We start from the raw sequence: 26767 nt of genomic DNA, 5'->3' as shown, positions 1-26767 counted from the left end.
GGGTTGGGGCAGGGGCAGGGCTGGGTTGGGTTGGGTTGGGGCAGGGCTGGGTTGGGGCAGGGCTGGGTTGGGTTGGGAGGGCAGGGGCAGGGCTGGGTTGGGGAGGGGCAGGGCTGGGTTGGGGCAGGGCTGGGTTGGGGCAGGGTGGGTTGGGGCAGGGCTGGGTAGGGGCAGGGCTGGGCAGGGGCAGGGCTGGGCTGGGTTGGGGCTGGGTTGGGGCAGGGCTGGGTTGGGGGCAGGGCTGGGTTGGGGCAGGGCTGGGTTGGGGCAGGGCTGGGTTGGGGCAGGGCTGGGTTGGGGCAGGGCTGGGTTGGGGCAGGGCTGGGCTGGGTTGGTGCAGGGCTGGGTAGGGGCAGGGTTGGGTTGGGGCAGGGGCTGGGTAGGGGCAGGGCTGGGCAGGGGCAGGGCTGGGCTGGGTTGGGGCTGGGTTGGGGCAGGGCTGGGTTGGGGCAGGGCTGGGTTGGGCAGGGCTGGGTTGGGGCAGGGCTGGGTTGGGGCAGGGCTGGGTTGGGGCAGGGCTGGGTTGGGGCAGGGCTGGGTTGGAGCAGGGCCAGGGCTGGGTTGGGGCAGGGGCAAGGCTGGGTTGGGGCAGGGGAGGTGCAGGGGCAGGGCTGGGTTGGGGAGGGGCAGGGGTAGGGCTGGGTTGGAGCAGGGCAGGGCTAGGTTGGGGAGGGGCAGGGGTAGGGCTGGGTTGGGGCAGGGGCAGGGCTGGGTTGGGGCAGGGGCAGGGCTGGGTTGGAGCAGGGGCAGGGCTGGGTTGGAGCAGGGGCAGGGTTGTGTTATGGAGGGGGAAGGCTGTGTTAGCGAGGGACAAAACCATGGGCACATTTGAAAGCAAGGGTGAGAATTTTAAAAACTGATCGCGCACTAGCCCAGGGGGGCTGCAATTGACTGCGCACTAGCCCAGGGGGGCTGGAACTGACCGCGCACTAGCCCAGGGGGGCTGCAATTGACCGCGCACTAGCCCAGGGTGTCCGAATGAGAAAGAGCTAGCCAAAATGTAAAAACAGATAGTAAGAGTTTTTATTAATATTTTAAAAATGAGAGTTAACAAAATGAGCGTTGATCCTATAGAAAGGGAGTCTGGAGAATGGATAATGGAAATAAAGGAGATAGCAGATTAATTATTTAAGCTCCAAAATTAATTATTTTGTCACCACAGGGGGAAAAGCTAACATCCCAGAAACAGCTGTAAACCAGGAAGTGGAAGGGAGCGAGGAACTCAGGAAAATTACAATCACCAGAGAACTGGTTTTGAGCGAACTGTAGGAGCTGAGACTGACAGGACTGACAGGACCACTGGCCTTGAAGGACCCCATCGTAGGAACTGAAAAGGGGCTAGTGAGATACTTGCTGCATTGGTTACATTTTCAAAACTCCTTAGGTTTGGCGAAGATTCCATTAGAATGGAAGAGAGCAAATGAAATGAAATGAAATGAAAATCGCTCATTGTCACGAGTAGGCTTCAATAAAGTTACTGTGAAAAGCCCCTAGTCGCCACATTCTGGCGCCTGTTCGGGGAGGCTGGTACGGGAATTGAACCGTGCTGCTGGCCTGCCTTGGTCTGCTTTAACAGCCAGCGATTTAGCCCAGTGTACTAAACCAGTTCCTATGTATCGCCTTTATTCAAAGAGGGATGGAGGCAGAAAGTGGTAAACTACAGGCCGGTTAGCTTAAGATCCATCATAGGGAAAATGCTAGAAGCTATGATTAAAAATGTCATATCGCTTAGATAAATTCAATCAGGCAGAGTCAACATGGTTTTGTGAAACGGAAAGTATGTTGAACCCATTTTTTTGGAGTTCTCTGAAAAAGTAGCTTGTGCTGTGAATAAAAGGGAACTGGTGGATGTACTGTACTTAGATTTCCAAAAGCATCTGGTAAGGTGCCACATGAAAGGTTATTGTGGAAAATTAAAGCTCATGGTGTAGGGGTAATATATTGGGGTGGATACAGCTGAGATTCTAACTGAATGTCTTCATTACAAAGGACAATACAGCCAATAACTCAATGTCGCTAGTAAAGATCCCACATGATGGCTGATTGGTTCCCCTCCATGAATGGAGATACAGACTAGAGCCTGAGCTGTGTTTGATCTCTGTACCTTATCAAACGTCGTCAGTAGCACATGGGAGTGTCCAAGATGTTCTAGAGAGGAGACATCAACAAGAGTGAGTGAGACCAAGAAACGGCAAGTGAACACAGCTCCGGGACCCTCCCCCTGGAGACCAGGCCCCTCCTCCTGGACACCAAGCCCCTCCTCCTGGAGACAAGCCCCCTCCCCTGGAAACTTGGCACCCTGTCCGAGAGACAGGCTCCTCCCTCCCAGAGACCAGGCCCCTCCCTCCCAGAGACCAGGCCCCTCCCTCCCAGAGACCAGGCCCCTCCCTCCCAGAGACCAGGCCCCTCCCTCCCAGAGACCAGGCCCCTCCCTCCCAGAGACCAGGCCCCTCCCTCCCAGGGACCAGGCTCCTCCCTCCCAGAGACCAGGCCCCTCCCTCCCAGAGACCAGGCCCCTCCCTCCCAGAGACCAGGCCCCTCCCTCCAGAGACCAGGCCCCTCCCTCCCAGAGACCAGGCCCCTCCCTCCCAGAGACCAGGCCCCTCCCTCCCAGAGACCAGGCCCCTCCCTCCCAGAGACCAGGGCCCCTCCCTCCCAGAGACCAGGGCCCCTCCCTCCCAGAGACCAGGACCCCGCCCTCCCAGAGACCAGGCCCCTCCCTCCCAGAGACCAGGCCCCTCCCTCCCAGGGACCAGGCCCCTCCCTCCCAGGGACCAGGCCCTCCCTCCCAGGGACCAGGCCCCTCCCTCCCAGAGACCGGGCCCCTCCCTCCCAGAGACCGGGCCCCTCCCTCCCAGAGACCAGGCCCCTCCCTCCCAGAGACCAGGCCCCTCCCTCCCAGAGACCAGGCCCCTCCCTCCCAGAGACCAGGCCCCTCCCTCCCAGAGACCAGGCCCCTCCCTCCCAGAGACCAGGCCCCTCCCTCCCAGAGACCAGGCCCCTCCCTCCCAGAGACCAGGCCCCTCCCTCCCTGAGACCAGGCCCCTCCCTCCCTGAGACCAGGCCCCTCCCTCCCTGAGACTGGGCTCCTCCCCAATTATTTTGAAGCTATAAGGCTGAAGTTTGGTTGATGATGTTCTTACCCTGTCCTTCATCCACCACAGCCTGAATCACCATTGGATACACAGTCCGGTCCCCATCCATAACCAGCTGCTGGGAAAAGACAGGACAGAGAGTGGTCAAGATATTCCTGCCTGAACGCTCAGGTAAGGGTGGGGGAGGGATTTACCCTCTGTCCACCTGCTCTGAACTTCCCCCACCCACACCTTCAGATGGGATGGGATGGGGGGATGGGGGCATTGCCTGGATCTGCGGCTTGAAGGAGTTGGACATTTTGGAGTTCGTCGCAAGAGGAGGAGATAAAACAGAGGAAAACTTTCAAACTCAGTCAGGGTCTCTCGGTGAGAGTTAGGAGGGAGATTTAAAACCATTAATTCTGACTCCCAGCAACACCATGGACGCAAACAGAATCAATTTTTAAAAAGAGAGAAATGTAAACATTTTCTTTCATTCTGCCACAGATTGTGGATGTCGCTACTTTGGAATCTGTACAAAGCGACTGGGTCAGTTCAGAAACCGCGTGCGCGGAGCCCAGACTGGGGAGTGACAGAGATTCCCGTCTCTACAGGATGTCAGTGAACCCGGTCAGTTTCATCGTTACTTTCACTGACAGCAGATTTTTATTTCCTGAGAATATCCTGATGTAAATTCTGCCTCAATATTCTAACAGTATGACTGTCAGTCAGCGACTCCCAAAGAGGATGGAGCTCTCTCATTCTAAACATGGATATTAAAAATATCCCCAACTGGGATTTGTCAGTTCCCACATTGAATGACAGGAATCTTCAAACACAGCGGACAGCTGCCCCCGAAAGCAGCAATCAGTAGTGTGGAGGGAGGCAGGACAAAATGAGAGAGAAAGGGAATAAAGAAACGAGAAAAGGAAAGATTAAAAATGGGAGAATGTCACTGGACCATTAAACCAGAGACCCAGAGTAAAGCTCTGAGGACCCAGGTTCAAATCCACCTCAACAGAGGGTGAAATGTGAATTCAATAAAAATCTGGGATTAAAAGTCTAATGAAGACCATGAAACCCATTGTCGATTGTTGTAAAAACCCATCTAGGTCGCTGATGTCTTTTAGAGAAGGAAATCTGCCGTCCTTACCCGGTCTGGCCTATACGTGACTCCAGGCCCACAGCAATGTGGTTGACTCTTAACCCCCCCCCCCCCCCCCCCCCCAGGGCAATTAGGGATGGGTAATAAATGCTGGCACAGTCTGCATCGCCCACGTCACATGAACAAATAAAAAACTCTCCTCCAGCCCCACAACGCCCTGAGATCTAATTCTGGTCTTTCTAATTGGAGGTTGAATATTCCATTTTATTACAATAACAGCCGGGGATCCAGGAATTCACAATTCTTACCTCCTCCTCCATCCAATCAGATGGGTCAATGGTGTGAGAGGGTAAACAGAACTGCTGACACACACCTCGTTTATAATGGACGGTGTCGGACTGGAGAGAGCTGTCTTTAGCTGTGTAACTGAAAACAACCAGGTGGAAAGAGCAGAATAAACATAATAGAGTAACACAGAGCAGAGAGACATACACCAATCACAGAGATCGAGCAGAGAGACGCAACCTCGCACAGCAACACACACCTCGCACGACAACACTGGCCTCTCACACTACACTCCTCTCACACTACACTCCCCAAGCATGGCAACACTCACCTCGCACAACCATTTTGAAACTCCTCCGTTGCCTGGTAATAGATTGTGATAGCGACACGCGCATCAGCATCAAAGATAAATTCCACGTTGTAACAGATCTTTGGTTTTGGAATCTCTTCTCCCGGAGTTTTCATCTCTTCAGTGCATCTGTGAAGCAGGAAAGGTTTCTGGGAATCAGCACAAACTGTTTAGTCTCAGTAACAGTCGGGGTGTCGGGAGCCGTCAGTGAGGCGAGAGTGAGCGAGAGCATCAGTGTACAGACAACCTCTACAACAGCTCTATACCATGCAGCACATTGCAGCTTCTATACCATGCAGCACATTGCAACTTCTATACCATGCAGCACATTGCAGCTTATATACCATGCAGCACGTTGCAGCTTATATACCATGCAGCACGTTGCAGCTTCTATACCATGCAGCACATTGCAGCTTCTATACCATGCAGCACATTGCAGCTTCTATACCATGCAGCACATTGTAGCTTCTATACCATGCAGCACATTGCAGCTTCTATACCATGCAGCACATTGTAGCTCTATACCATGCAGCACATTGCAGCTTCTATACCATGCAGCACATTGTAGCTTCTATACCATGCAGCACATTGCAGCTTCTATACCATGCAGCACATTGCAGCTTCTATACCATGCAGCACATTGTAGCTTCTATACCATGCAGCACATTGCAGCTTCTATACCATGCAGCACATTGTAGCTTCTATACCATGCAGCACATTGCAGCTTCTATACCATGCAGCACATTGCAGCTTCTATACCATGCAGCACATTGCAGCTTCTATACCATGCAGCGCATTGCAGTTTCTATACCATGCAGCACATTGCAGCTTCTATACCATGCAGCACAATTGCAGCTTCTATACCATGCAGCACATTGCAGCTTCTATACCATGCAGCACATTGCAGCTTCTATACCATGCAGCACATTGCAGCTTATATACCATGCAGCACATTGCAGCTTATATACCATGCAGCACATTGCAGCTTCTATACCATGCAGCACATTGCAGCTTCTATACCATGCAGCACGTTGCAGCTTCTATACCACGCAGCACGCTGCAGCTTCTATACCATGCAGCACATTGCTTCTATACCATGCATCACATTGCAGCTTTTATACCATGCAGCACATTGCAGCTTCTATACCATGCAGCACGTTGCAGCTTCTATACCATGCATCACGTTGCTTCTATACCATGCAGCACATTGCAGCTTCTATACCATGCAGCACATTGCAGCTTCTATACCATGCAGCACATTGCAGCTTCTATACCATGCAGCACATTGCAGCTTCTATACCATGCAGCACATTGCAGCTTCTATACCATGCTGCACAGTGCAGCCTCTTTACCATGCTGCACAGTGCAGCCTCTATATCATGCAGCACAGTGCAGTTCTATAACTTGCAGCACGTTGCTTCAATACCATGCAGCACATTGCAGCTTCTATACCATGCAGCACATTGCAGCTTCTATACCATGCAGCACATTGCAGCTTTTATGCCATGCAGCACATTGCAGCTTCTATACCATGCAGCACATTGCAGCTTCTATACCATGCAGCACATTGTAGCTTCTATACCATGCAGCACATTGTAGCTTCTATACCATGCAGCACATTGCAGCTTCTATACCATGCAGCACATTGCAGCTTCTATACCATGCAGCACATTGCAGCTTCTATACCATGCATAGCAGTGCAGCCTCTTTACCATGCTGAACAGTGCAGCCTCTATACCATGCAGCACAGTGCAGTTCTATATCATGCAGCACAGTGCAGCCTCTATACCATGCAGCACAGTGCAGTTCTATATCATGCAGCACAGTGCAGCCTCTATACCAGGCAGCACAGTGCAGCTTCTATACAACGCAAGAGAGTGCAGCTTCAATAACATGCAAAACAATGCAGTGTCTTTACCATGCAGCACAGTGCAGCCTCTATGCCATGCAGCATAATGCAGCTTCTATACCATGGAGCACAGTGCAACCTCTATACCATGCTGCACAATGCAGCTTCTATACCGTGCAACTCAATGCTGGTCCCTGCAGCATGTGCTGACAGTGTCACGTGTGTGTCAGTTCATGTCACAGTTCTCTCTGTTACCCATGTCGGTGAGTTATTCTTGCAACACTGCTTAAGACACACTCCAAATGGCAATTACTTACTTGACCAATCTCAGAGTGTCTTTGCGGATGTTTATCAGGCTGCGTAGTGTCTTCACTGGATCCTGAGGGGGCGGGGCAGCATAAGGAAACTGGAAATACACAAGAAGCAGAAAAGATTCCAATCAATCAACTGATCAAAAAATAAATTTGTGATTTAAATTCTGATGCTGGATTCCAAATTTAGGAATCCTGTGGGTGGAACTTCACCTCCAGATGGGAGTACATTGAGATATAGCAGCTGTTCTGTGTCCTGATGGACAGCGGGAACAATGCTGGAGGACAGGGGTGTAGTTAGAGAAATCTCTGGCAGGTCAAACTGAGACGGTGATCATTGTGATCGCTCACAGGAACTTATGTGTACAAACCCACATGGGGGGCATGGCGCAAGCTTGCTGATATTCCCCATGTGGCTCGAGGACTGTGAGATCTCCCCCGGGGGCGTTTACACTGAATATCAGATCGGGCAGAATGTAACGGTCGTGACTTCAACCGGGTCCCTCGTGTACAAACTACTGTGATAATAAATATGTTGATCTTCGTTCCTCGACTGTCTCTTCTCTGCCATTTACTAAACAACTGGGAGGCAGGAGAAGCTGTTTTATTCTTCATGGAATACACAAGATTAAGAGGAGATATAACAGACGTGTCCACAATCCTGTAGAGTTTTGATTATAGTAAACCGTGGGTTGGTAACCAGAGAGGTTAAAGGTTCAAGTTGATTGCCAAAAGGAGCAGAGGTGAAGCAGGAAGCTGTTGTGATGTGGGATATGCTTCCGGAAGGCGCGATGGAAGCAGATTCAACATTTCAAAAATGAAATGGATAAATGTGTGAGACGGAAAGAGTTACAGGATTGCAGGACTGTGAGAGAAAGGAGGAGAGTGGCCTTAATTAGGTAGTTCCTCAAAGAGCTGCCAGAGGCATGACTGGCTATAGGTGACTGATTTTCAGGTATATTGTATGATAAGTATTTGGTGAAGAAAGGGTTAAAATCCTGGGTGAGAGTGTGTTTGACTGCTGAAATCATGTTTTAAAAGATTCTTCAGTTAGGAACAGAAGAACATAATAACTCGGAGCAGGAGTAGGCCATCTGGCCCCTCGAGCCTGCTCCACCATTCAATCAGATCATGGCTGATCTTTTGTGGACTCAGCTCCACTTACCCGCCCGCTCACCATAACCCTTAATCCCTTTACTGTTCAAAAATCTAACTTTCTTTGCCTTAAAAACATTCAACGGGGTCGCCTCAACTGCTTCACTCAGCAAGGAATTCCATAGATTCACAACCCTTTGGGTGAAGAAGTTTCTCCTAAACTCAGTCCTAAATCTACTTCCCCTTATTTTGAGGCTATGCCCCCTAGTTCTGCTTCCACCTGCCAGTGGAAACAACCTGCCCGCATCTATCCTATCTATTCCCTTCATAATTTTAAATGTTTCTATAAGATCCCCCCTCATCCTTCTAAATTCCACGAGTACAGTCCCAGTCTACTCAACCTCTCCTCATAATCCAACCCCTTCAGCTCTGGGATTAACCTAGTGAATCTCCTCTGCACACCCTCCAGTGCCAGTACGTCCTTTCTCAAGTAAGGAGACCAAAACTGAACACAATACTCCAGGTGTGGCCTCACTAACACCTTATACAGCTGCAACATAACGTCCCTGCTTATAAACTCCCTCTGGCAATGAAGTTCAAAATTCCATTTGCCTTCTTAATCACCTGCTGCACCTGCAAACCAACCTTTTGCAATTCATGCACAAGAACACCCAGGTCCCCCTGCACAACGGCATACTGCATTTTTTTAACCATTTAAATAATAGTCCATTTTGCTGTAAACAATTGTGGACCCAACACTGATCCCGGAGGCACACCACTAGCCCCTGATCATTAACCAGAAAAACACCCATTTATCCCCACTTTTTGATTTCTGTTAACCGATCCTCTGTCCATTTCCCCTAACGATAATGCACCTTTATCTTATTTAGCAGCCTTTTGTGCGGCACCTTGTCGAATGCCTTCTGAAAATCCAGATACACCACATCCACCGGTTCCCCGTTGTCCACCGCGCTCGTAATGTCCCCAAACAATTCCACTAAATTAGTTAAACATGACCTGCCTTTTACGAACCCATGCTGCGTCTGTCCAATGGGGCAATTTCTATCCAGATGCCTCCCTATTTCTTCCTTAATGATAGATTCCAACATCTTCCCTACTACCGAAGTTAAGCTCACTGGCCTATAATTACCCGCTTTCTGCCTACCTCCTTTTTTAAACAGTGGTGTCATGTTTGCTCATTTCCAATCTGCCGGGACCACCCCAGGATCCGGCGGATTTTGGTAAATTACCACGAACGCATTTTCTATTTCCTCCGCCTTCTCTTTTAGTACCCTGGATTGCATTCCATCAGGGCCAGGAGACCTGTCTACCTTTAGCTCCATTAGCTGGCCCAACACTACCTGCTTTGTGATAATGATCATTTCTAGGTCCTCACCTGCCATAGCCTCCTTGCCATCAATTATTGGCCTGTTATTTGTGTCTTCCACTGTGAAGACCGACACAAAATACCTGTTCAATGCCTCAGCCATTTCCTCATCTCCCATTATTAAATTCCATTTCTCATCCTCTAAAGGACCAATGTTTACCTTAGCCACTCTTTTTCATTTTATATATTTGTAGAAACGTTTGCTGTCTGTTTTTATATTCTGAGCAAGTTTATTCTCATAATCTATCTTACTTTTCTTTATAGCTTTTTTTGTGGCTTTCTGTTGACTTTTAAATATTTCCCAGTCCTCTAGTTTCTCGCTAATCTTTGCCACTTTGTCTGCCTTTTCTTCCAATTTGATTCCCTCCTTTATTTCCTTCGATATCCATGGCTGATTATCCCTTTTCCGACAATCCTTCCTTTACACTGGTATATACTTTTTCTGAGCACTGTGAAAAAACGCTTTGAAAGTTCTCCACTGTTCCTCAATTATCCCCCCACAAAGTCTTTGCTCCACCCTGGTCAACTCCTCCCTCAGCCCATTGTAGGGGATTTTCACAGTAACTTTACTTGTGACACTAATAAACATTATTATTATTATTATTAATCTCCTTTGTTTTAAACACTGGGATTAGATTTTACCTTCTCACCCTCTAACTGAATTTTAAATTCAACCACACTGTGATCGCTCCTTCCAAAAGAGAACAAAGAACAAAGAACAAAGAAAAGTACAGCATAGGAACAGGCCCTTCGGCCCTCCAAGACTGTGTCGACCATGCTGCCCGCCTAAACTAAAATCTTCTACACATCCAGGGTCCATATCCCTCTAGTCCCATCCTATTCATGTATTTGTCAAGATGCCCCTTAAACGTCACAAGGTTGAAAGACAACAAAGCTTTGAGGAGCCTGAGGTGCAATTAACCATCTGTAAAAACTTGGGCTGATGCAATTTTGTTTTGATTAGGGGGATTCCCTGTGGAGTTCATTAGTTTCCAGCTTGGTGAGATGATGTCATTGCTGGGTGGAGCCAAGGCATTTTGAGAAAGCATCTTTCAGTTTCAGTTCTGATCTGGCTGAGGGCGTGCCCAGTGAAACAGTTCTGCTCTCCCTGTAGGTTAGTTAAAAAAGATTAACTGTATTTAAAGCAGATCAGACTTGTCTGAGGTCAAAATGGAGCTCAAACAAGCCACTGAAAAAGCTCTCAGAAGACATAAGGCGAGAGCTTCTGCAGGGATTCAGACCAGAGTCAGATCTGTTCTGTAAGGCAGTGTCAAAGAATAACTCTGCAAAGTTATTCTGCAAAAATAACTTCTGTGCCATTGGTATTCAGGGTGGATTGATGGCTGAGATGGTTTATTTACTTGTGGTTTAAGTGGGAATAAAAATAGCTAGTAACTTTATTGTATTCACTGTGTTGCATAGTCATGTTTAAGGGGTATTGTCTTAATATATCATCACCTGGGGCGAGGTGTCTTTTCCTCACAATCTTACAAAATGAAAATAAGGTATTGGGGTTTCTGCGAGTATTCCAGTCACTTTGACGTCTGCTCCCTCCAGGATCACAAAGCTCTTGTGCTGTGAGATTAGCATCAGGGCGGTCAGAGAATAGGTGGAGGGTTTGAAAGTTTGTGGAAGGGGAGCAATCAAGCGGGGCTGCTTTGCCCTGGATGGTGTTGAGCTTCTTGAGTGTTGTTGGAGCTGCGCTCATCCAGGCAAGTGGAGAGTATTCCATCACACTCCTGACTTGTGCCTTGTTGATGATGGACAGGCTTTGGGGGGGGGGGGGGGGGGGGGGGGGGGGGGGGGGGGGGTGGTCAGGAGGCGAGTTATTTGCTGCAGGATTCCTAGCCTTTGACCTGCCCTGGTAGCCACAGTATTAATGTGGCTGGGTCCAGTTCGGTTTCTGATCAATGGTAACCCCCAGGGTGTTGATTGTGGGGGATTCAGCGATGGCAATGCCATTGAATGTCATGGGGAGATGGTTAGATCCTCTCTTGTAGGAGATGGTCATTTCCTGGCACTTGTGTGACATAAATGTAACTTGTCACTAGTCAGCCCCCAGCCTGGATATTGTCCAGGTTTTGCTGTATTTGGACAGGGACTGCTTCAGTATCTGAGGAGAAGCGAATGGTGCTGAACATTGTGCAGCCATCCGCAAACATCCCCACTTCTGACCTTCTGATGAAGCAGCTGAAGATGGTTGGGGCCGAGGACACTATCCTGAGGAACTCCTGCAGTGACGTCCTGGAGCTGAGATGATTGACCTCCAACCACCACATCCATCTTCCTTTGTGCCGGGAATGACTCCAACCAGCGGAGATTCCCATTGACTCCAGTTTAGCTGGGGCTCCTTGATGCTGTACTTGATCAAATGCTACCTTGATGTCAAGGGCAGTCACTCTTGTCTCTGGCATTCAGCCCTTTTGGTCAGCATGGCACAAACGTAGAGGGAGATGACGCAGTCACTGGCTGATGTGACACAAACCCTCAGGGTGGTGACACAGTCGCGACGTTATGCAGACGGAGATGGTTCACTCCCTGTGCTCCGTGGCCATGAACGGTCAGAGCCTTGTTGATACCAGAGCGGGCCTCCAGGACTGGCGGCACCAGGTGTTGGAGGGGGGAGAGGCCTCAGGGGTGGCTCCGCTCGCACCCCCCGCCCCATGGAGTAGCCCGGGGCCATCGGGCACCTCGAGGGAGGAGGAGGTGCTGGGGCCCGTGCCGGTGACTCCCGCAGGGGAGGTGCCAGAGCAATGCAGCACCTCGGACTCCCACCCCTCCTGTCACTGGTGCATCTGGTGGGCAGAACAGGGCGGCACCACGTCACCCGGGACAGCCGAGCAGCGGCCGGGCCCATCCAGGCTGCTCGCCCCTGGAGACGCTCACCAGCGGGGACCCTTGTCACAGCAGAACGCCCCCACTCCTGCTGTACTGTCTGGGGAACCACCTCGGCATAGTGTTAGGGGCCGTAAGGTCTGAAAGCTAGACACCAGTTAAGTTGGCATGGCTGCAGGGCACAGTTTTGGCTTAGGGGCTGGGGCACATATCTGTAAATATTTGTTCACATTAAACGCCTGAACACTGTTATAACCTGTTTCATCAGGAGGGTGTCAGGGGTCGGCTGGTCCGGACTGGGCAAGGGAGGGGGCTGGGCTTGGCCAGGGGCAGCAGTTCAGCCAACGCTCACTAATCCGGTGTTCCCCCCCCAACCAGTTGGTGAACCTGGAGGCAATCAGAGCACCCAGGGTGCAGGGGCCTTGGTGCAGCCTCCCGTGCCAGCCCAGGCCCCATGTCCTGCCCATCCTCTCCCTCTCCGCATCCTCCTCATCGGACGAGACCTGGTGTTCATCCTTCTCCTCCAGCATGTCACCCCTCTGCTGAGCGATGTTGTGGAGGACGCAGTAGACGGCCCTCCCAGCATCCCCTCCAGCAGGACCCCTCCAGGAACCTGAACCGCACCTTCAGGTGGCCAATGCACCGCTCGATCATGCTCCTGGTCACTGTATGGGTGTCATTGTAGCTGGTTGCAGCGTTGGCCCATGGCCTCCGGAAAGGTGTTATCAGCCACGTCCGCAGCGGATAACCCCTGTAACCCAGGAGCCAAGCCCCCAGCGGGGGTGCGCCTCACAAATGCCAGGAACCTTTGAGTGCTCCAGGTGCTGCAGCCTCCTCCTCCTCAAGCAGCTCCAGCTCGTACATCCCCCAGGGCTGCGGTGACCAGCAGGAAGGCACCATTGCTGAATTCCAATATCCATTGTCTGCAGGGGGGAAAGGTCGACATGTTAGCATGGTGCGTACCCCCGTGCCCAACCAGGTACGGGTTACACGGTGCTCCCGGTTGGCACTGCGAGCTCTGACCCCAAATGTCCCTTCCCCCCCCCCAACCACGCACCCTTGCCCCGTTGGTGCCCGGTCCCCTGGGGGCCTCTGGCGCCTGTCCCCATTGCCAGGGGTACTGTCGGTTGTCGCTGCCCTTGCCAGGGTTACCCCACTGTCCGGTGCCCCCCTGTAGGGGCTGCTGTGTGACCAGCTGGCAGGTGGTGGCCGGTTGGAGGGGGATGGTATGGCGGAGGATGGGGTAGGGTGTGGGGGCACCCATATGGCCGGTGTCACTCTGCAGAACCAGGGCTGAGGTGGCTGGTCAGTGGGGTGCACAGCAAGGTGGCTGCCTTGCAAACAGCGGTTGTCCACGGTCACGCCTCTCTGGGTCCGACCTCCTCTCTCTCCCTCATCAGCCACCGCGTCTGTTTCCTGATTTTTAAAACCACAAGTGAACCTCGCCATTGGGAATTGACCCGCGGTGAATCGCGGAGGCCCGGGAGAATACCGGGTCAGGCCCACTGATAATCTGCCAACAGCGGTTACTGTGCGTGCAGAACACATTGATGCCGCTGTCGAGGCACCGGAGAATTGGGAGTTGGCGTGAAGCCGGCGCCTGCCACGATTTCGGCATCAAAACCAATTCTCCGGCCAATTGCTTTTCCCGATTATGGCGTCGGCTGCCGTAGAATCCCGTCCACTATTTTTGTAATCAAAACATCACAGTACAAACCCGTGGATAGGTTTATTCAACTGGAACCTTTCCCTTCTTATCCCGAAAACACTGAGCCTGAATGTTCAGAATGAGATGGGCCGGGATGGAGGCCGGAATCTCCCCTGGATTGGCCGGAATCTCCCCTGGATTGGCCGGAATCTCCCCTGGATTGGCCGGGATGGAGGCCGGAATCTCCCCTGGATTGGCCGGGATGGAGGCCGGAATCACCCCTGGATTGGCCGGAATCTCCCCTGGATTGGCCGGAATCTCCCCTGGATTGGCCGGGATGGAGGCCGGAATCTCCCCTGGATTGGCCTGGATGGACGTCGGAATCTCCCCTGGATTGGCCGGGATGGAGGCCGGAATCTCCCCTGGATTGGCTGGGATGGACGTCGGAATCTCCCCTGGATTGGCCGGGATGGAGTCTGGAATCTCCCCTGGATTGGCCGGGATGGAGGCCGGAATCTCCCCTGGATTGGCCGGGATGGAGGCCGGAATCTCCCCTGGATTGGCCGGGATGGAGTCTGGAATCTCCCCGGCGTTCTCTCCCGACACTGAGCAGATTTTCTATTTTTTTTTAATAAACAATTTTATTGAGGTAATTTTTGGCTTTATAAACAGTTACAGACATCAACCGGAAGAAAGCAAAAAAGGCAAAAATGTGCAAACATCCATGTACTTTCAATACTCCAATTGTAACATATTGCACAAGCCCGCTCCTCTCCCACCGGTACTACCCGCCATATTTTCCCTCCTACTCTACTCTACCCCCCCCCCCCCCCCCCCCCCCCCCCCCACCCTCCCCCCACCCCCTGCTGACGCTCACTCTCCCGCAAAGAAGTCAATAAATGGTTGCCACCTCCGGGCGAACCCCTGTACAGATCCCCTCAAGACGAACTTAATTTTTTCCATCCCCAGGAAACTCGACATGTCCGCAAGCCACCACTCAGTCTTCGGGGGCTTTGAGTCCCTCCACGCCAATAGTATTCGTCGCCGGGCTATCAGGGAAGCAAAGGCCAAAACATCGGCCTCTTTCTCCCCCTGGACCCCCGGGTCCTCCGAAACTCCAAAAATTGCCAACCCTGGACCCATCGCCAACCTTGTTTTTAGCACCCGGGACATAATCCCCGCAAATCCCTCCCAGTACCCCCTCAGCTTAGGGCATGCCCAAAACATGTGCACATGGTTCGCTGGTCCTCCCGCGCACCTAGCGCATTTGTCCTCTATCCCAAAGAATTTGCTCATCCAAGCCACCGCCATGTGGGCCCGGTGAACAACCTCAAATTGAATCAGGCCAAGCCTGGCACATGTCGCGGTCGAATTTACCCTACTCAGGGCCTCTGCCCACAGCCCATCCTCCATTTCCCCGCCTAGCTCCTCCTCCCATTTAAGTTTCAGTTCCTCCGTCTGGGAACCCTCCTCCCTCATGAGCACCTTATATATACCCGAGACTCTACCCTCCCCTTCTTCCCTCCTAGAGACTATTCTGTCTTGGATCCACATTGGCGGGAGGCGTGGGAAAGATGGGACCTGTCTACGAACAAAGTCCCGCAACTGTAGGTATCTAAAATCATTTCCCCTTACCAACCCAAATTTCTCCTCCAAGCTCCTCAGACTCGCAAAGCTCCCTTCCAGGAACATATCGCCCACTCTCCCCACCCACACCATGCTCGAAACCCCCCATCCATACTCCTGGGGGCAAACCGATGGTTGTCGCAGATTGGCGCCCAGACAGACGCCCCCATCTCCCCTACATGCCTCCTCCACTGGCCCCATATCCGCAGGGTCGCCACCACTAGCGGGCTGGTGGTGTACTTGGCCGGCGGCAGCGGTAGAGGAGCCGTGACCAGGGCTTCCAAACTGGAGCCCCTGCACGAAGCCGCCTCCACCCGAACCCAGATAGACCCCATACCCACCATCCACTTCCTTATCATAGCGATATTGGCCGCCCAGTAATAATGAATCAGACTCGGCAAAGCCAGCCCTCCCTCGCTGCGGTTCCTCTCCAGCATCGCCTTCTTCACCCGCGGGGATTTTCCCGCCCAGACAAAGCTCATGATCATCCTGTTAACTCTTTTGAAGAAGGACTGTGGGATAAAGATCGGGAGGCACTGAAAAATGAACAGGAATCTAGGAAGGATTGTCATCTTTACAGTCTGCACCCTCCCTGCCAGCGACAGCGGGAGTGCATCCCATCTCCGAAACTCTCCCTTCATTTGTTCCACCAGCCTGGCCAAATTTAACTTATGCAGCCTGCCCCAGTCTCGTGCCACCTGGATTCCCAAATACCGGAAATTTTCCTCAACCAGCCTAAACGGTAGCCCTCTCAATCTGTTCTCCTGGCCCCTTGCCTGGACCACAAACATTTCACTCTTGGCCATATTTAGTTTGTATCCTGAGAACTGGCCGAACTTCCTCAACATTCCCAGTATACTTCCCATCCCGGCCAATGGGTCCGACACATACAGGAGCAGGTCGTCTGCGTAAAGAGAGACCCTATGTTCTACCCTGCCCCTCAGCATCCCCTTCCATCCCTCTGCGGCTCTCAGCGCAATCGCCAGCGGCTCTATGGCCAGCGCAAACAGCAGCGGGGAGAGCGGGCAGCCCTGTCTGGTCCCTCGGTACAGCCTAAGCTACTCCGACACTTCTCTGTTAGTCCTGATGCTGGCCTTTGGGGCCTGATACAATAGTCTGATCCAATTCACCAGTCCCTCCCCGAACCCAAACCGTCCGAGCACCTCCCATAGATCGCCCCACTCCACCCGGTCAAAGGCCTTCTCGGCGTCCATCGCCACCACTACCTCCACCTCCCTGCCCGCCGGGGAGCATTATTATCACATTGAGCAATCTCATCAGATTGGCCGCCAGCTGCCTACCTTTCACGAACCCCGTTTGATCCTCCCCAATCACCTCCGGTACGCAGTCCTCCATTCTACCCGCCAGTACCTTTGCCAGGAGCTTGGCGTCTACATTAATCAGGGAGATTGGCCTGTAGGACCCGCACACCTCCGGGTCTTTACCCCGCTTCAATATCAGAGATATGGTGGCTTGCGACATTGTCGGCGGCAGGATCCCTCTGTCCCTTGCCTCATTGAAAACCCTCGCCAAGACCGGGCTCACCAGCTCAGAAAACTTCCTATAGAACTCTACTGGGTATCCATCCGGCCCCGGGGACTTCCCCGACTGCATGGCCTTTAGGCCCCCCAATACCTCGTCCACTCTAATCGGGGCCCCCAGCTCATCCACTCGCCCCCCCCACCTACTGTTGGGAATGTTAACCCGTCCAGAAACCTTTTCATCCCCTCCGGTTCTTCCGGCAGCTCCGAAGTATGCAGCTTGCTATAGAAGTCCCGGAATACCTTATTCAATTCTGCCGGGTCCTCCACTTTGCGCCTCTCCCCATCCCTCACTCTACCTATTTCCCTGGCCGCCTCCCTCCTCCTGAGTTGCTGCGCTAACAGTCTGCTAGCCTTTTCCCCATACTCGTACACCACTCCCCTCGCCTTCCTAAGCTGTTCCACGGCCCTGCTTGTGGATAGTGCCCCCAGTTCCGCCTGTAGCCTCCGCCTCTCCCTGAGTAAAACCTCCCCCGGGGACTCCGCGTGCTCTTCATCTATCCGGCCCATTTCCCTGACCAATCTATCCATCTCTGCCCGGTCTGCCTTGGCTCTGTGGGCCCCAATTGAAATCAGCTCCCCCCGAACTACTGCCTTTGGCGCCTCCCACACGGTCGCCACTGAGACCTCCCCGTGTCATTCACCTGCAAGTAATTTTGCATACATCTCCGAAGCCTCTCACAGATCCCCTCCTCCGACAGCAGTCCCACGTCTAGCCTCCATTGCGGGCGTTGATAACTCGCTCCCCCGAACTGCAGGTCCACCCAATGCGGGGCATGGTCTGAAATGGTAATTGCTGAGTATTCCGTGTTCTTTACCTCCCCCATACAGTCCCTGCTTAGAACAAAGAAATCTATCCTGGAATATACTTTATGGACGTGCGAGTAAAACGAGTAGTCCCTTCCTGTCGGCTGTCTATCTCTCCAGGGGTCCACTGCCCCCATTTGCTCCATAAACCCTTTCAGCTCCCTTGCCATTGCTGGGAGTCTACCCGTTCTGGGACACGACCGATCCAAAGCCGGGTCAAGGACCATGTTAAAGTCCCCTCCCATTATTAGCCTGCGAGAGTCCAGGTCCGGGATCTTCCCCAGCACTCTTTTAATGAACAGTAAGAAGTCTTACAACACCAGGTTAAAGTCCAACAGGTTTGTTTCAAACACGAGCTTTCGGAGCACGGCTCCTTCTTCAGGTGAATGGAAAGGCTTGTTCCAGAAATGTTTATATAGACACAGTCAGAGATGCCCCGGAATGCGAGCACCTGCAGGCAATCAAATCATCAAAGATGCAGAGAGAGAGGTAACTCCAGGTTAAAGAGGTGTGAATTGTCCCAAGCCAGTTCAGTCGGTAGGCCTCTGCAAGTCCAGGCTTGTTGGTGGGGGCCGAATGTAATGCGACATGAATCCCAGATCCCGGTTGAGTCCGCATTCATGCGTGCGGAACTTAGCTATAAGTTTTTGCTCAGCAATTTTGCGTTGTCGCGTCTCCTGAAGGCCTCCTTGTAGAATGCTGACCCGGAGATCAGAGGCTGAATGTCCTTGACTGCTGAAGTGTTCCCCAACTGGAAGGGAACAGTCCTGCCTGTTGATAGTCGCACGATGCCCGTTTATTCGTTGTCGCAGTGTCTGCATGGTCTCGCCAATGTACCACGCTTCGGGACATCCTTTCCTGCAGCGTATGAGGTAGACTACATTGGTCGAGTCGCACGAGTATGCGCCGCGTACCTGGTGGGTGGTGTTTCCACGTGTAATGGTGGTGTCTATGTCGATGATCTGGCATGTCTTGCAGAGATTACCCTGGCAGGGTTTTGTGGTGTTGTGGTTGCTGTTCTGAAGGCTGGGTAATTTGCTGCAAACAATGGTTTGTTTGAGGTTGCGCGGTTGTTTGAAGGCCAGTAGTGGGGGTGTGGGGATGACCTTGGCAAGATGTCCATCCTCGCTGATGATGTGTTGGAGGCTGCGAAGAAGATGTCGTAGTTTCTCCGCCCCAGGAAAGTACTGGACGACGAAGGGTACTCTGTCAGTGGTGTCCCGTGTTTGTCTTCTGAGGAGGTCGGTGCGGTTTTTTGCTGTGGCGCGGTGGAACTGTCGATCAATGAGTCGAGCGCCATATCCCGTTCGTACGAGGGCATCTTTCAGCATCTGTAGGTGTCTGTTGCGCTCCTCCTTGTCTGAGCAGATCCTGTGTATACGGAGGGCTTGTCCATAGGGGATGGCTTCTTTAATGTGTTTCGGGTGAAAGCTGGAGAAGTGGAGCATCGTGAGATTATCTGTGGGCTTGCGGTAAAGCGAGGTGCTGAGGTGACCGTCCTTGATGGAGACGAGTGTGTCCAAGAATGGAACTGAATTTGGAGAATAGTCCATGGTGAGTTTGATGGTGGGATGGAACTTATTGATGTCATCGTGTAGTCGTTTCAGTGATGTCTCGCCGTGGGTCCAAAGGAAAAAAATGTCATCGATGTATCTGGTGTATAGCATCGGTTGAAAGTCCTGTGTGGTGAGGAAGTCCTGTTCAAACTTGTGCATGAAGATGTTGGCATATTGAGGTGCAAATTTGGTCCCCATGGCTGTTCCGTGCGTCTGGATGAAGAATTTGTTGTCGAAGGTGAAGACGTTGTGGTCTAGAATGAAACGGATGAGTTGCAGAATTGCGTCTGGAGATTGGCAGTTGTCGGTGTTGAGGACTGAGGCTGTTGCAGCAATGCCGTCGTCATGGGGGATGCTAGTGTAGAGTGCCGAGACATCCATTGTGACGAGGAATGTTCCTGGTTCAACTGGTCCATGGGTGCTGAGTTTCTGTAGGAAGTCCGTCGTGTCGCGACAGAAGCTGGGTGTACCTTGTACGATGGGTTTCAAGATGCCCTCGATGTGGCCAGAGAGGTTCTCACACAGGGTCCCATTGCCTGAAACGATAGGACGGCCTGGTGTGTTGGCCTTGTGTATTTTCGGGAGGCAGTAGAGATCTCCAATGCGGGGATTACGTGGGATGAGAGCACGTAGGGTGTTCTGAAGGTCTGGATCTAAGGTCTTGATCAGTCTGCTGAGTTGGCGGATGTGTTCCTTGGTTGGATCTGCGGGTAACTGCCTGTAGTGTTCCTGGTTGTCGAGTTGTCGGTATACTTCTTTGCAGTAGTCTGTTCTGTTCAGTATGACGGTGGCCCCTCCTTTGTCTGCTGGTTTGATGACGATGTTGCGGTTGGTCTTGAGAGTGCGGATGGCGTTGCGTTGTGCTTGGGTGACGTTTGAGGCTGCCTTGTGATTGCGAGTGATGAATCTGGCATTGACACGACTTCTGACGGCTTGAGCATACATGTCGAGTCTAGGGCAGCGGCCTTCCGGAGGGGTCCAATTTGACTCTTTCCTTTTCGGTTGCTGCACTGCAGATCTCGCGGTCTGCTGTTCCGGTTCATTGGTCGTGTCCCTGGGTTCGCTGTCGGCCTCTTGGGGTCTGTGGAAGAATTCCCGGAGCCTCATTCGCCTGATGAATTCCTCCGTATCTGCCGCGAGACTGATGGGGTCCATTTTGGTGGTGGTGCAGAAATTGAGCCCTCTGCTGAGGACTTCGATTTCATCTGGTTGAAGGGTGTAGTCTGACAAGTTGACAATGGATTTCCCTGTATTGTTTTCGACTGTTGTACCGGGAGAAGCTTGATTGCTGCTGGTGGTGATGCCAAGTTTCTCAAGCTTCCTGTTCTTGGTGTGCATGTAGGTGGCATAGTATTGCTGTCTCATGTGTTTCGGGTGAAAGCTGGAGAAGTGGAGCATCGTGAGATTATCTGTGGGCTTGCGGTAAAGCGAGGTGCTGAGGTGACCGTCCTTGATGGAGACGAGTGTGTCCAAGAATGGAACTGAATTTGGAGAATAGTCCATGGTGAGTTTGATGGTGGGATGGAACTTATTGATGTCATCGTGTAGTCGTTTCAGTGATGTCTCGCCGTGGGTCCAAAGGAAAAAAATGTCATCGATGTATCTGGTGTATAGCATCGGTTGAAAGTCCTGTGTGGTGAGGAAGTCCTGTTCAAACTTGTGCATGAAGATGTTGGCATATTGAGGTGCAATTCACCCGAAACACATTAAAGAAGCCATCCCCTATGGACAAGCCCTCCGTATACACAGGATCTGCTCAGACAAGGAGGAGCGCAACAGACACCTACAGATACTGAAAGATGCCCTCGTACGAACGGGATATGGCGCTCGACTCATTGATCGACAGTTCCACCGCGCCACAGCAAAAAACCGCACCGACCTCCTCAGAAGACAAACACGGGACACCACTGACAGAGTACCCTTCGTCGTCCAGTACTTTCCTGGGGCGGAGAAACTACGACATCTTCTTCGCAGCCTCCAACACATCATCAGCAAGGATGGACATCTTGCCAAGGTCATCCCCACACCCCCACTACTGGCCTTCAAACAACCGCGCAACCTCAAACAAACCATTGTTTGCAGCAAATTACCCAGCCTTCAGAACAGCAACCACAACACCACAAAACCCTGCCAGGGTAATCTCTGCAAGACATGCCAGATCATCGACATGGACACCACCATTACACGTGGAAACACCACCCACCAGGTACGCGGCGCATACTCGTGCGACTCGACCAATGTAGTCTACCTCATACGCTGCAGGAAAGGATGTCCCGAAGCGTGGTACATTGGCGAGACCATGCAGACACTGCGACAACGAATAAACGGGCATCGTGCGACTATCAACAGGCAGGACTGTTCCCTTCCAGTTGGGGAACACTTCAGCAGTCAAGGACATTCAGCCTCTGATCTCCGGGTCAGCATTCTACAAGGAGGCCTTCAGGAGACGCGACAACGCAAAATTGCTGAGCAAAAACTTATAGCTAAGTTCCGCACGCATGAATGCGGACTCAACCGGGATCTGGGATTCATGTCGCATTACATTCGGCCCCCACCAACAAGCCTGGACTTGCAGAGGCCTACCGACTGAACTGGCTTGGGACAATTCACACCTCTTTAACCTGGAGTTACCTCTCTCTCTGCATCTTTGATGATTTGATTGCCTGCAGGTGCTCGCATTCCGGGGCATCTCTGACTGTGTCTATTTAAACATTTCTGGAACAAGCCTTTCCATTCACCTGAAGAAGGAGCCGTGCTCCGAAAGCTCGTGTTTGAAACAAACCTGTTGGACTTTAACCTGGTGTTGTAAGACTTCTTACTGTGCTCACCCCAGTCCAACGCCGGCATCTCCACATCTTTTAATGAAGTCCACGTCATCCCAGTTCGGGGCATATATATTCACCAGCACCACTCTTCTCCCCTCCAGTCTGCCCCGTACCATCAGGTATCTGCCCCCCCCTGTCTGCGGATATGCCCTCTGCCTCAAATTGCACGCGCTTGTTGTTCATGATTGCCACCCCCCTGGACTTCGAGTCCAAGTCCGAGTGGAAGACCTGGCTAATCCAGCCCTTCCTTAGCCTAGCCTGGTCAGACACTTTCAGATGCGTCTCCTGCAACATAATTACGTCCGCCCTCAGAGCCCGCAAGTGCGCGAACACCCGCGCCCTCTTAACCGGCCCATTCAGTCCCTTGACGTTCCAGGGATCAGCCTGGTTGGGGGGCACATCCCACCCCCCCCACCCCGCCGGTCAGCCATAGCCTTTCTCGGGCCGGCCCCTGACCCATGCGCCGCGCCATTCCTGGTCCGCCCTTTGGCTGCCTCCACCCGCGACCTCCTTTCCCGTGCCTTTTTCAAGTCCCTCTCCCGTCAGCAGAACAACCCCCCCCCCCCCCCCTCCCCCAACCCCATCCCCCGATATCCCCACCCCTGCCATCTACTGGCTCTAACTTCCCCCCCCCATCTGACTCCCTTGTCTAGCCAATCTGCTAGCCCGGTGACTCAACACTCCGGCGCCTTCCTGTCTCATTCCCATTGTTTCCCCGTCCTCATCCCCACTCCCCGGCGCCCCATCCTCCTCCCCACCCACTAGGGCAAGCCGGCTCCAGTGTCTTCTGGGAGCTGCACAAAAAGCACAAACCAGCCCAAACAGGAAAACAAAAACAGAAAAAAAGAGTAAAAACACAAAAATAAACCCAAAAAACAAACAAACCCCCCCCCCCCCAAGAAACAAGAGAGATCCCAACAAAAAAAAAAAAAAAGGGGGAAAGGGGGGTTAACCCCCCAAACCAATGTCCATGAACAAAGGAAAGAGTCTCAAATGTTCCGCTTGGCCCCTTTGGCCCAGCAAACCGTTGAGCAGCAGTCCAGGCACATTCAGCATTCCTACCCACAGAAATCCTCGGGCCCTAACTCGCGTCCTTGGGGCCTCTTTTCGGGACCAGCCCCTGATCCCTCGCAAAGTCCATCGCTTCTTCAGGCTCGGAGAAGTAGTGGTATTGACCCTGATGCGTGACCCATAGGCGAGCCGGGAACAGCAGACCAAACTTCACGTGTTTCTTTAACAGCACCTCCTTGACTTGCTTAAAGGCTGCTCGCTGCCGAGCCACCTCCTGGCTTAGGTCCTGATAAATACGGAGAACACTGTTGTTCCACGTGCTGCTCCTGGCACTCTTTGCCCACCGCAGCACCCGCTCCTTGTCCACGAACCTGTGGAACCTAATCACCATCGGGCGGGGGGGTCCGCCCAGCCGCCCCTGCCTTGCCTGCACTCGGTGTGCCCCCTCCAGCTCCGGCGGTCACGGAAAGGCTTCGGCCCCCATCAGCTGCTTCAGCAGGTCTGCTACAAATGCTGCAGCATCAGCTCCCTCAGCCCCCTCCGGGAGGCCGACCATCCTCAGGTTGTTCCTGCAGGCTCTATTCTCCAACTCCTCCACTCTGTCCAGCAATCTTCTTTGCCGCTCCTTCAGCCCGTCAACTTCTAGCGCCGCAACCATCTGCGCATCCGCCTGCCCCTCCACCGCCTCTCCCAGCTCCTTAACTTTAACATCTTGCGCATCCAGCCTCTGGTTCAGCTGATCCACCGCTTTCTGGATTGGGTCCAAGCTGTCCCACTTCAGCGCTTCAAAACTGGACTTCATTACCTGGAGCATGTTATCCAGCGCCAGCTGGATTGCTGAGTCCGGGGTCCATGTGTCCGCCATCTTAGGTCCCAGGTAATTTTCTTCAGGTCCTTGTCTCTGTCCCTTTTTCTCTCTTTTTTATTAGAACAGTACAGCACAGAACAGGCCCTTCGGCCCTCGATGTTGTGCCGAGCAATGATCACCCTACTCAAGCCCACATATCCACCCTATACCAGTAACCCAACAACCCCCATTAACCTTATTTTTTAGGACACTAAGGGCAATTTAGCCTGGCCAATCCACCTAACCCGCACATCTTTGGACTTCTTCTGCCTTCTGGAATCCCGCTGTTCCATGTGCCGCAGCCCGCTCCTCAGCACCTTCGCTGCCGCTTTCCTTCGCCCAGCTCCTTAAATTTTACCTTCTGGGCCTCTGAAGTGGGTCCAAGTTGTCCTGCTTCAGCAACTCCAAAACTTCTTTTCTTCTCCTGGAGGAAGGAAGGTCCGTGGGTCCGCCATCTTACTTTCCAGGTCCGTTTCCTCTGCTCCTTGCCTCCGTCTCTCTCTCTCTCTCTTCCCCTACCTGCTGGCCTCCCAGGTTTCCATCGCTGTCAGCCCGCTCTCCCGCTCTCCAGCCCTTTCCCGGCAGCCTTTTTGCCGCCCCCGAGGTCCCGCTATCGCGGGGAATCAGCCCCAAAGCCCCGCCGGAGTGAGAGCCCACCGAATGTGCGGCTCACTCAGGCATCGCCGCCACCGGAAGTCCAGATTTTCTATTTTTAACACAAATGTTTGTGACCTCTTTATCTGGAAATACCATCTTCCCGGGCTTCAGGCCGGCTTTGTTAGCAGACGGGGGGGTCGGAGAATTCCTCCCCAGCTCTCCTCTGCATTCCAGACACAGAACACTGACGCCAGGATTAAGGACAGCAGATTGGCTGAACTAACAGGGTCACAGCATTTTAATTATTTTATGATTCTCTCAAACATAAAAATCAAAGATGGAAATGCCAAACCTTAAACAGAGAGAGAGAACCCACCGCACAGAAACAGAGAGAGAGAACCCACCGCACAGAAACAGAGAGAGAGAACCCACCGCACAGAAACAGAGAGAACCCACCGCACAGAAACAGAGAGAACCCACCGCACAGAAACAGAGAGAGAGAACCCACCGCACAGAAACAGAGAGAGAGAACCCACCGCACAGAAACAGAGAGAGAGAACCCACCGCACAGAAACAGAGAGAGAGAACCCACCGCACAGAAACAGAGAGAGAGAACCCACCGCACAGAAACAGAGAGAGAGAACCCACCGCACAGAAACAGAGAGAGAGAACCCACCGCACAGAAACAGAGAGAGAGAACCCACCGCACAGAAACAGAGAGAGAGAACCCACCGCACAGAAACAGAGAGAGAGAACCCACCGCACAGAAACAGAGAGAGAGAACCCACCGCACAGAAACAGAGAGAGAGAACCCACCGCACAGAAACAGAGAGAGAGAACCCACCGCACAGAAACAGAGAGAGAGAACCCACCGCACAGAAACAGAGAGAGAACCCACCGCACAGAAACAGAGAGAGAGAACCCACCGCACAGAAACAGAGAGAGAACCCACCGCACAGAAACAGAGAGTGAGAACCCACCGCACAGAAACAGAGAGAACCCACCGCACAGAAACAGAGAGAGAGAACCCACCGCACAGAAACAGAGAGAGAGAACCCACCGCACAGAAACAGATGAATCATTTCAGGCAGCTGAATCTCAGTAATCGCAGGATTGGAGGCACATTCCTGCTCAGCTTGTTGGCCACAACATCGTAGTCCCAAGTACCAATCCACGCTCCAAGTTTACCTACTTTATTCCGGATGCTCCTTGCATTGAAGTAGACACACTTCAACCCACCTTCCTGTCTGCCGGTACACTCCTGCGACCTTGATACCCTCCTCAGTACCTCACTACTCTCAACACTGGCTTCTGGACTACAGCTCGTTTCCCCACGCCTCTGGCAAATTAGTTTAAACCCCCCAGAAGAGCCGCAGCAAATTTCCCTCCCAGGATATTGGTGCCCCTCTGGTTCAGGTGCAAACCGTCCTGTCTGTACAGGTCCCACCTTTCCCAGAATGTGCTCTAATTATCCACGTACCTGAAACCCTCCCTCCTACACCATCCCTGCAGCCACGTGTGTATCTGCACTCTCTCCCTGTTCCTCACCTCGCTAGCACGTGGCACCGGCAACAAACCAGAAATGACAACATGGTTTGTCCTGGCTCTCAGCTTCCACCCTAGCTCCCTAAATTCCTGCTTTAAATCCCCGTCCCTATGTCATTGGTACCGATGTGTACCATGACTTGTGACTATTCCCCCTCCTCCTTAAGGATTATGAAAACACGGTCCAAGACGTCACGGACCCTGGCACCCGGGAGGCAACATACCATCCGTGAGTCTCTTTTACTGCCACAGAACCGTCTATCTGTCCCTCTATCGAGTCCCCAATAACTATTGCTCTCCTGCTCTCCCTCCTTCCCTTCTGAGCCACAGGGACGGACTCAGTGCTGGAGTTCACCGTGGCTTACTCCTGGTAAGTCGTCCCCCTCAACAGTATCCAAAACAGTATACTTGTTACTGAGGGGAACGACCACAGAGGATCCCTGCACTGACTGCTTCCTCCCAGCCCCTCTCACC

The 26767-nt window shown here is 52.6% G+C and overlaps 1 protein-coding gene across 3 annotated transcripts in view; it reads right to left on the bottom strand.

Moving 5' to 3' along the window:
• Window positions 1-26767, bottom strand: part of rnf157 (ring finger protein 157) — a 94464-nt gene that overhangs the window by 54031 nt on the left and 13666 nt on the right. For 2 of the 3 annotated variants that reach the window (XM_038777315.1, XM_038777317.1), the window contains exons 3-7: window positions 6980-7068; window positions 4796-4942; window positions 4488-4605; window positions 3144-3213; window positions 2105-2148 (exon numbers count right to left, since the gene is read on the bottom strand). In XM_038777315.1, the coding sequence (XP_038633243.1) occupies window positions 2105-2148; window positions 3144-3213; window positions 4488-4605; window positions 4796-4942; window positions 6980-7068 (468 nt within the window). The remainder of the gene's footprint in view (window positions 1-2104; window positions 2149-3143; window positions 3214-4487; window positions 4606-4795; window positions 4943-6979; window positions 7069-26767) is intronic. The other variant, XM_038777316.1, reaches the window with a different exon arrangement.

Source organism: Scyliorhinus canicula, chromosome 18, assembly GCF_902713615.1.
Source record: "Scyliorhinus canicula chromosome 18, sScyCan1.1, whole genome shotgun sequence".
In the NCBI taxonomy this organism is placed as follows: domain Eukaryota; kingdom Metazoa; phylum Chordata; class Chondrichthyes; order Carcharhiniformes; family Scyliorhinidae; genus Scyliorhinus; species Scyliorhinus canicula.
This window is presented reverse-complemented; position numbering and strand designations above follow the sequence as displayed.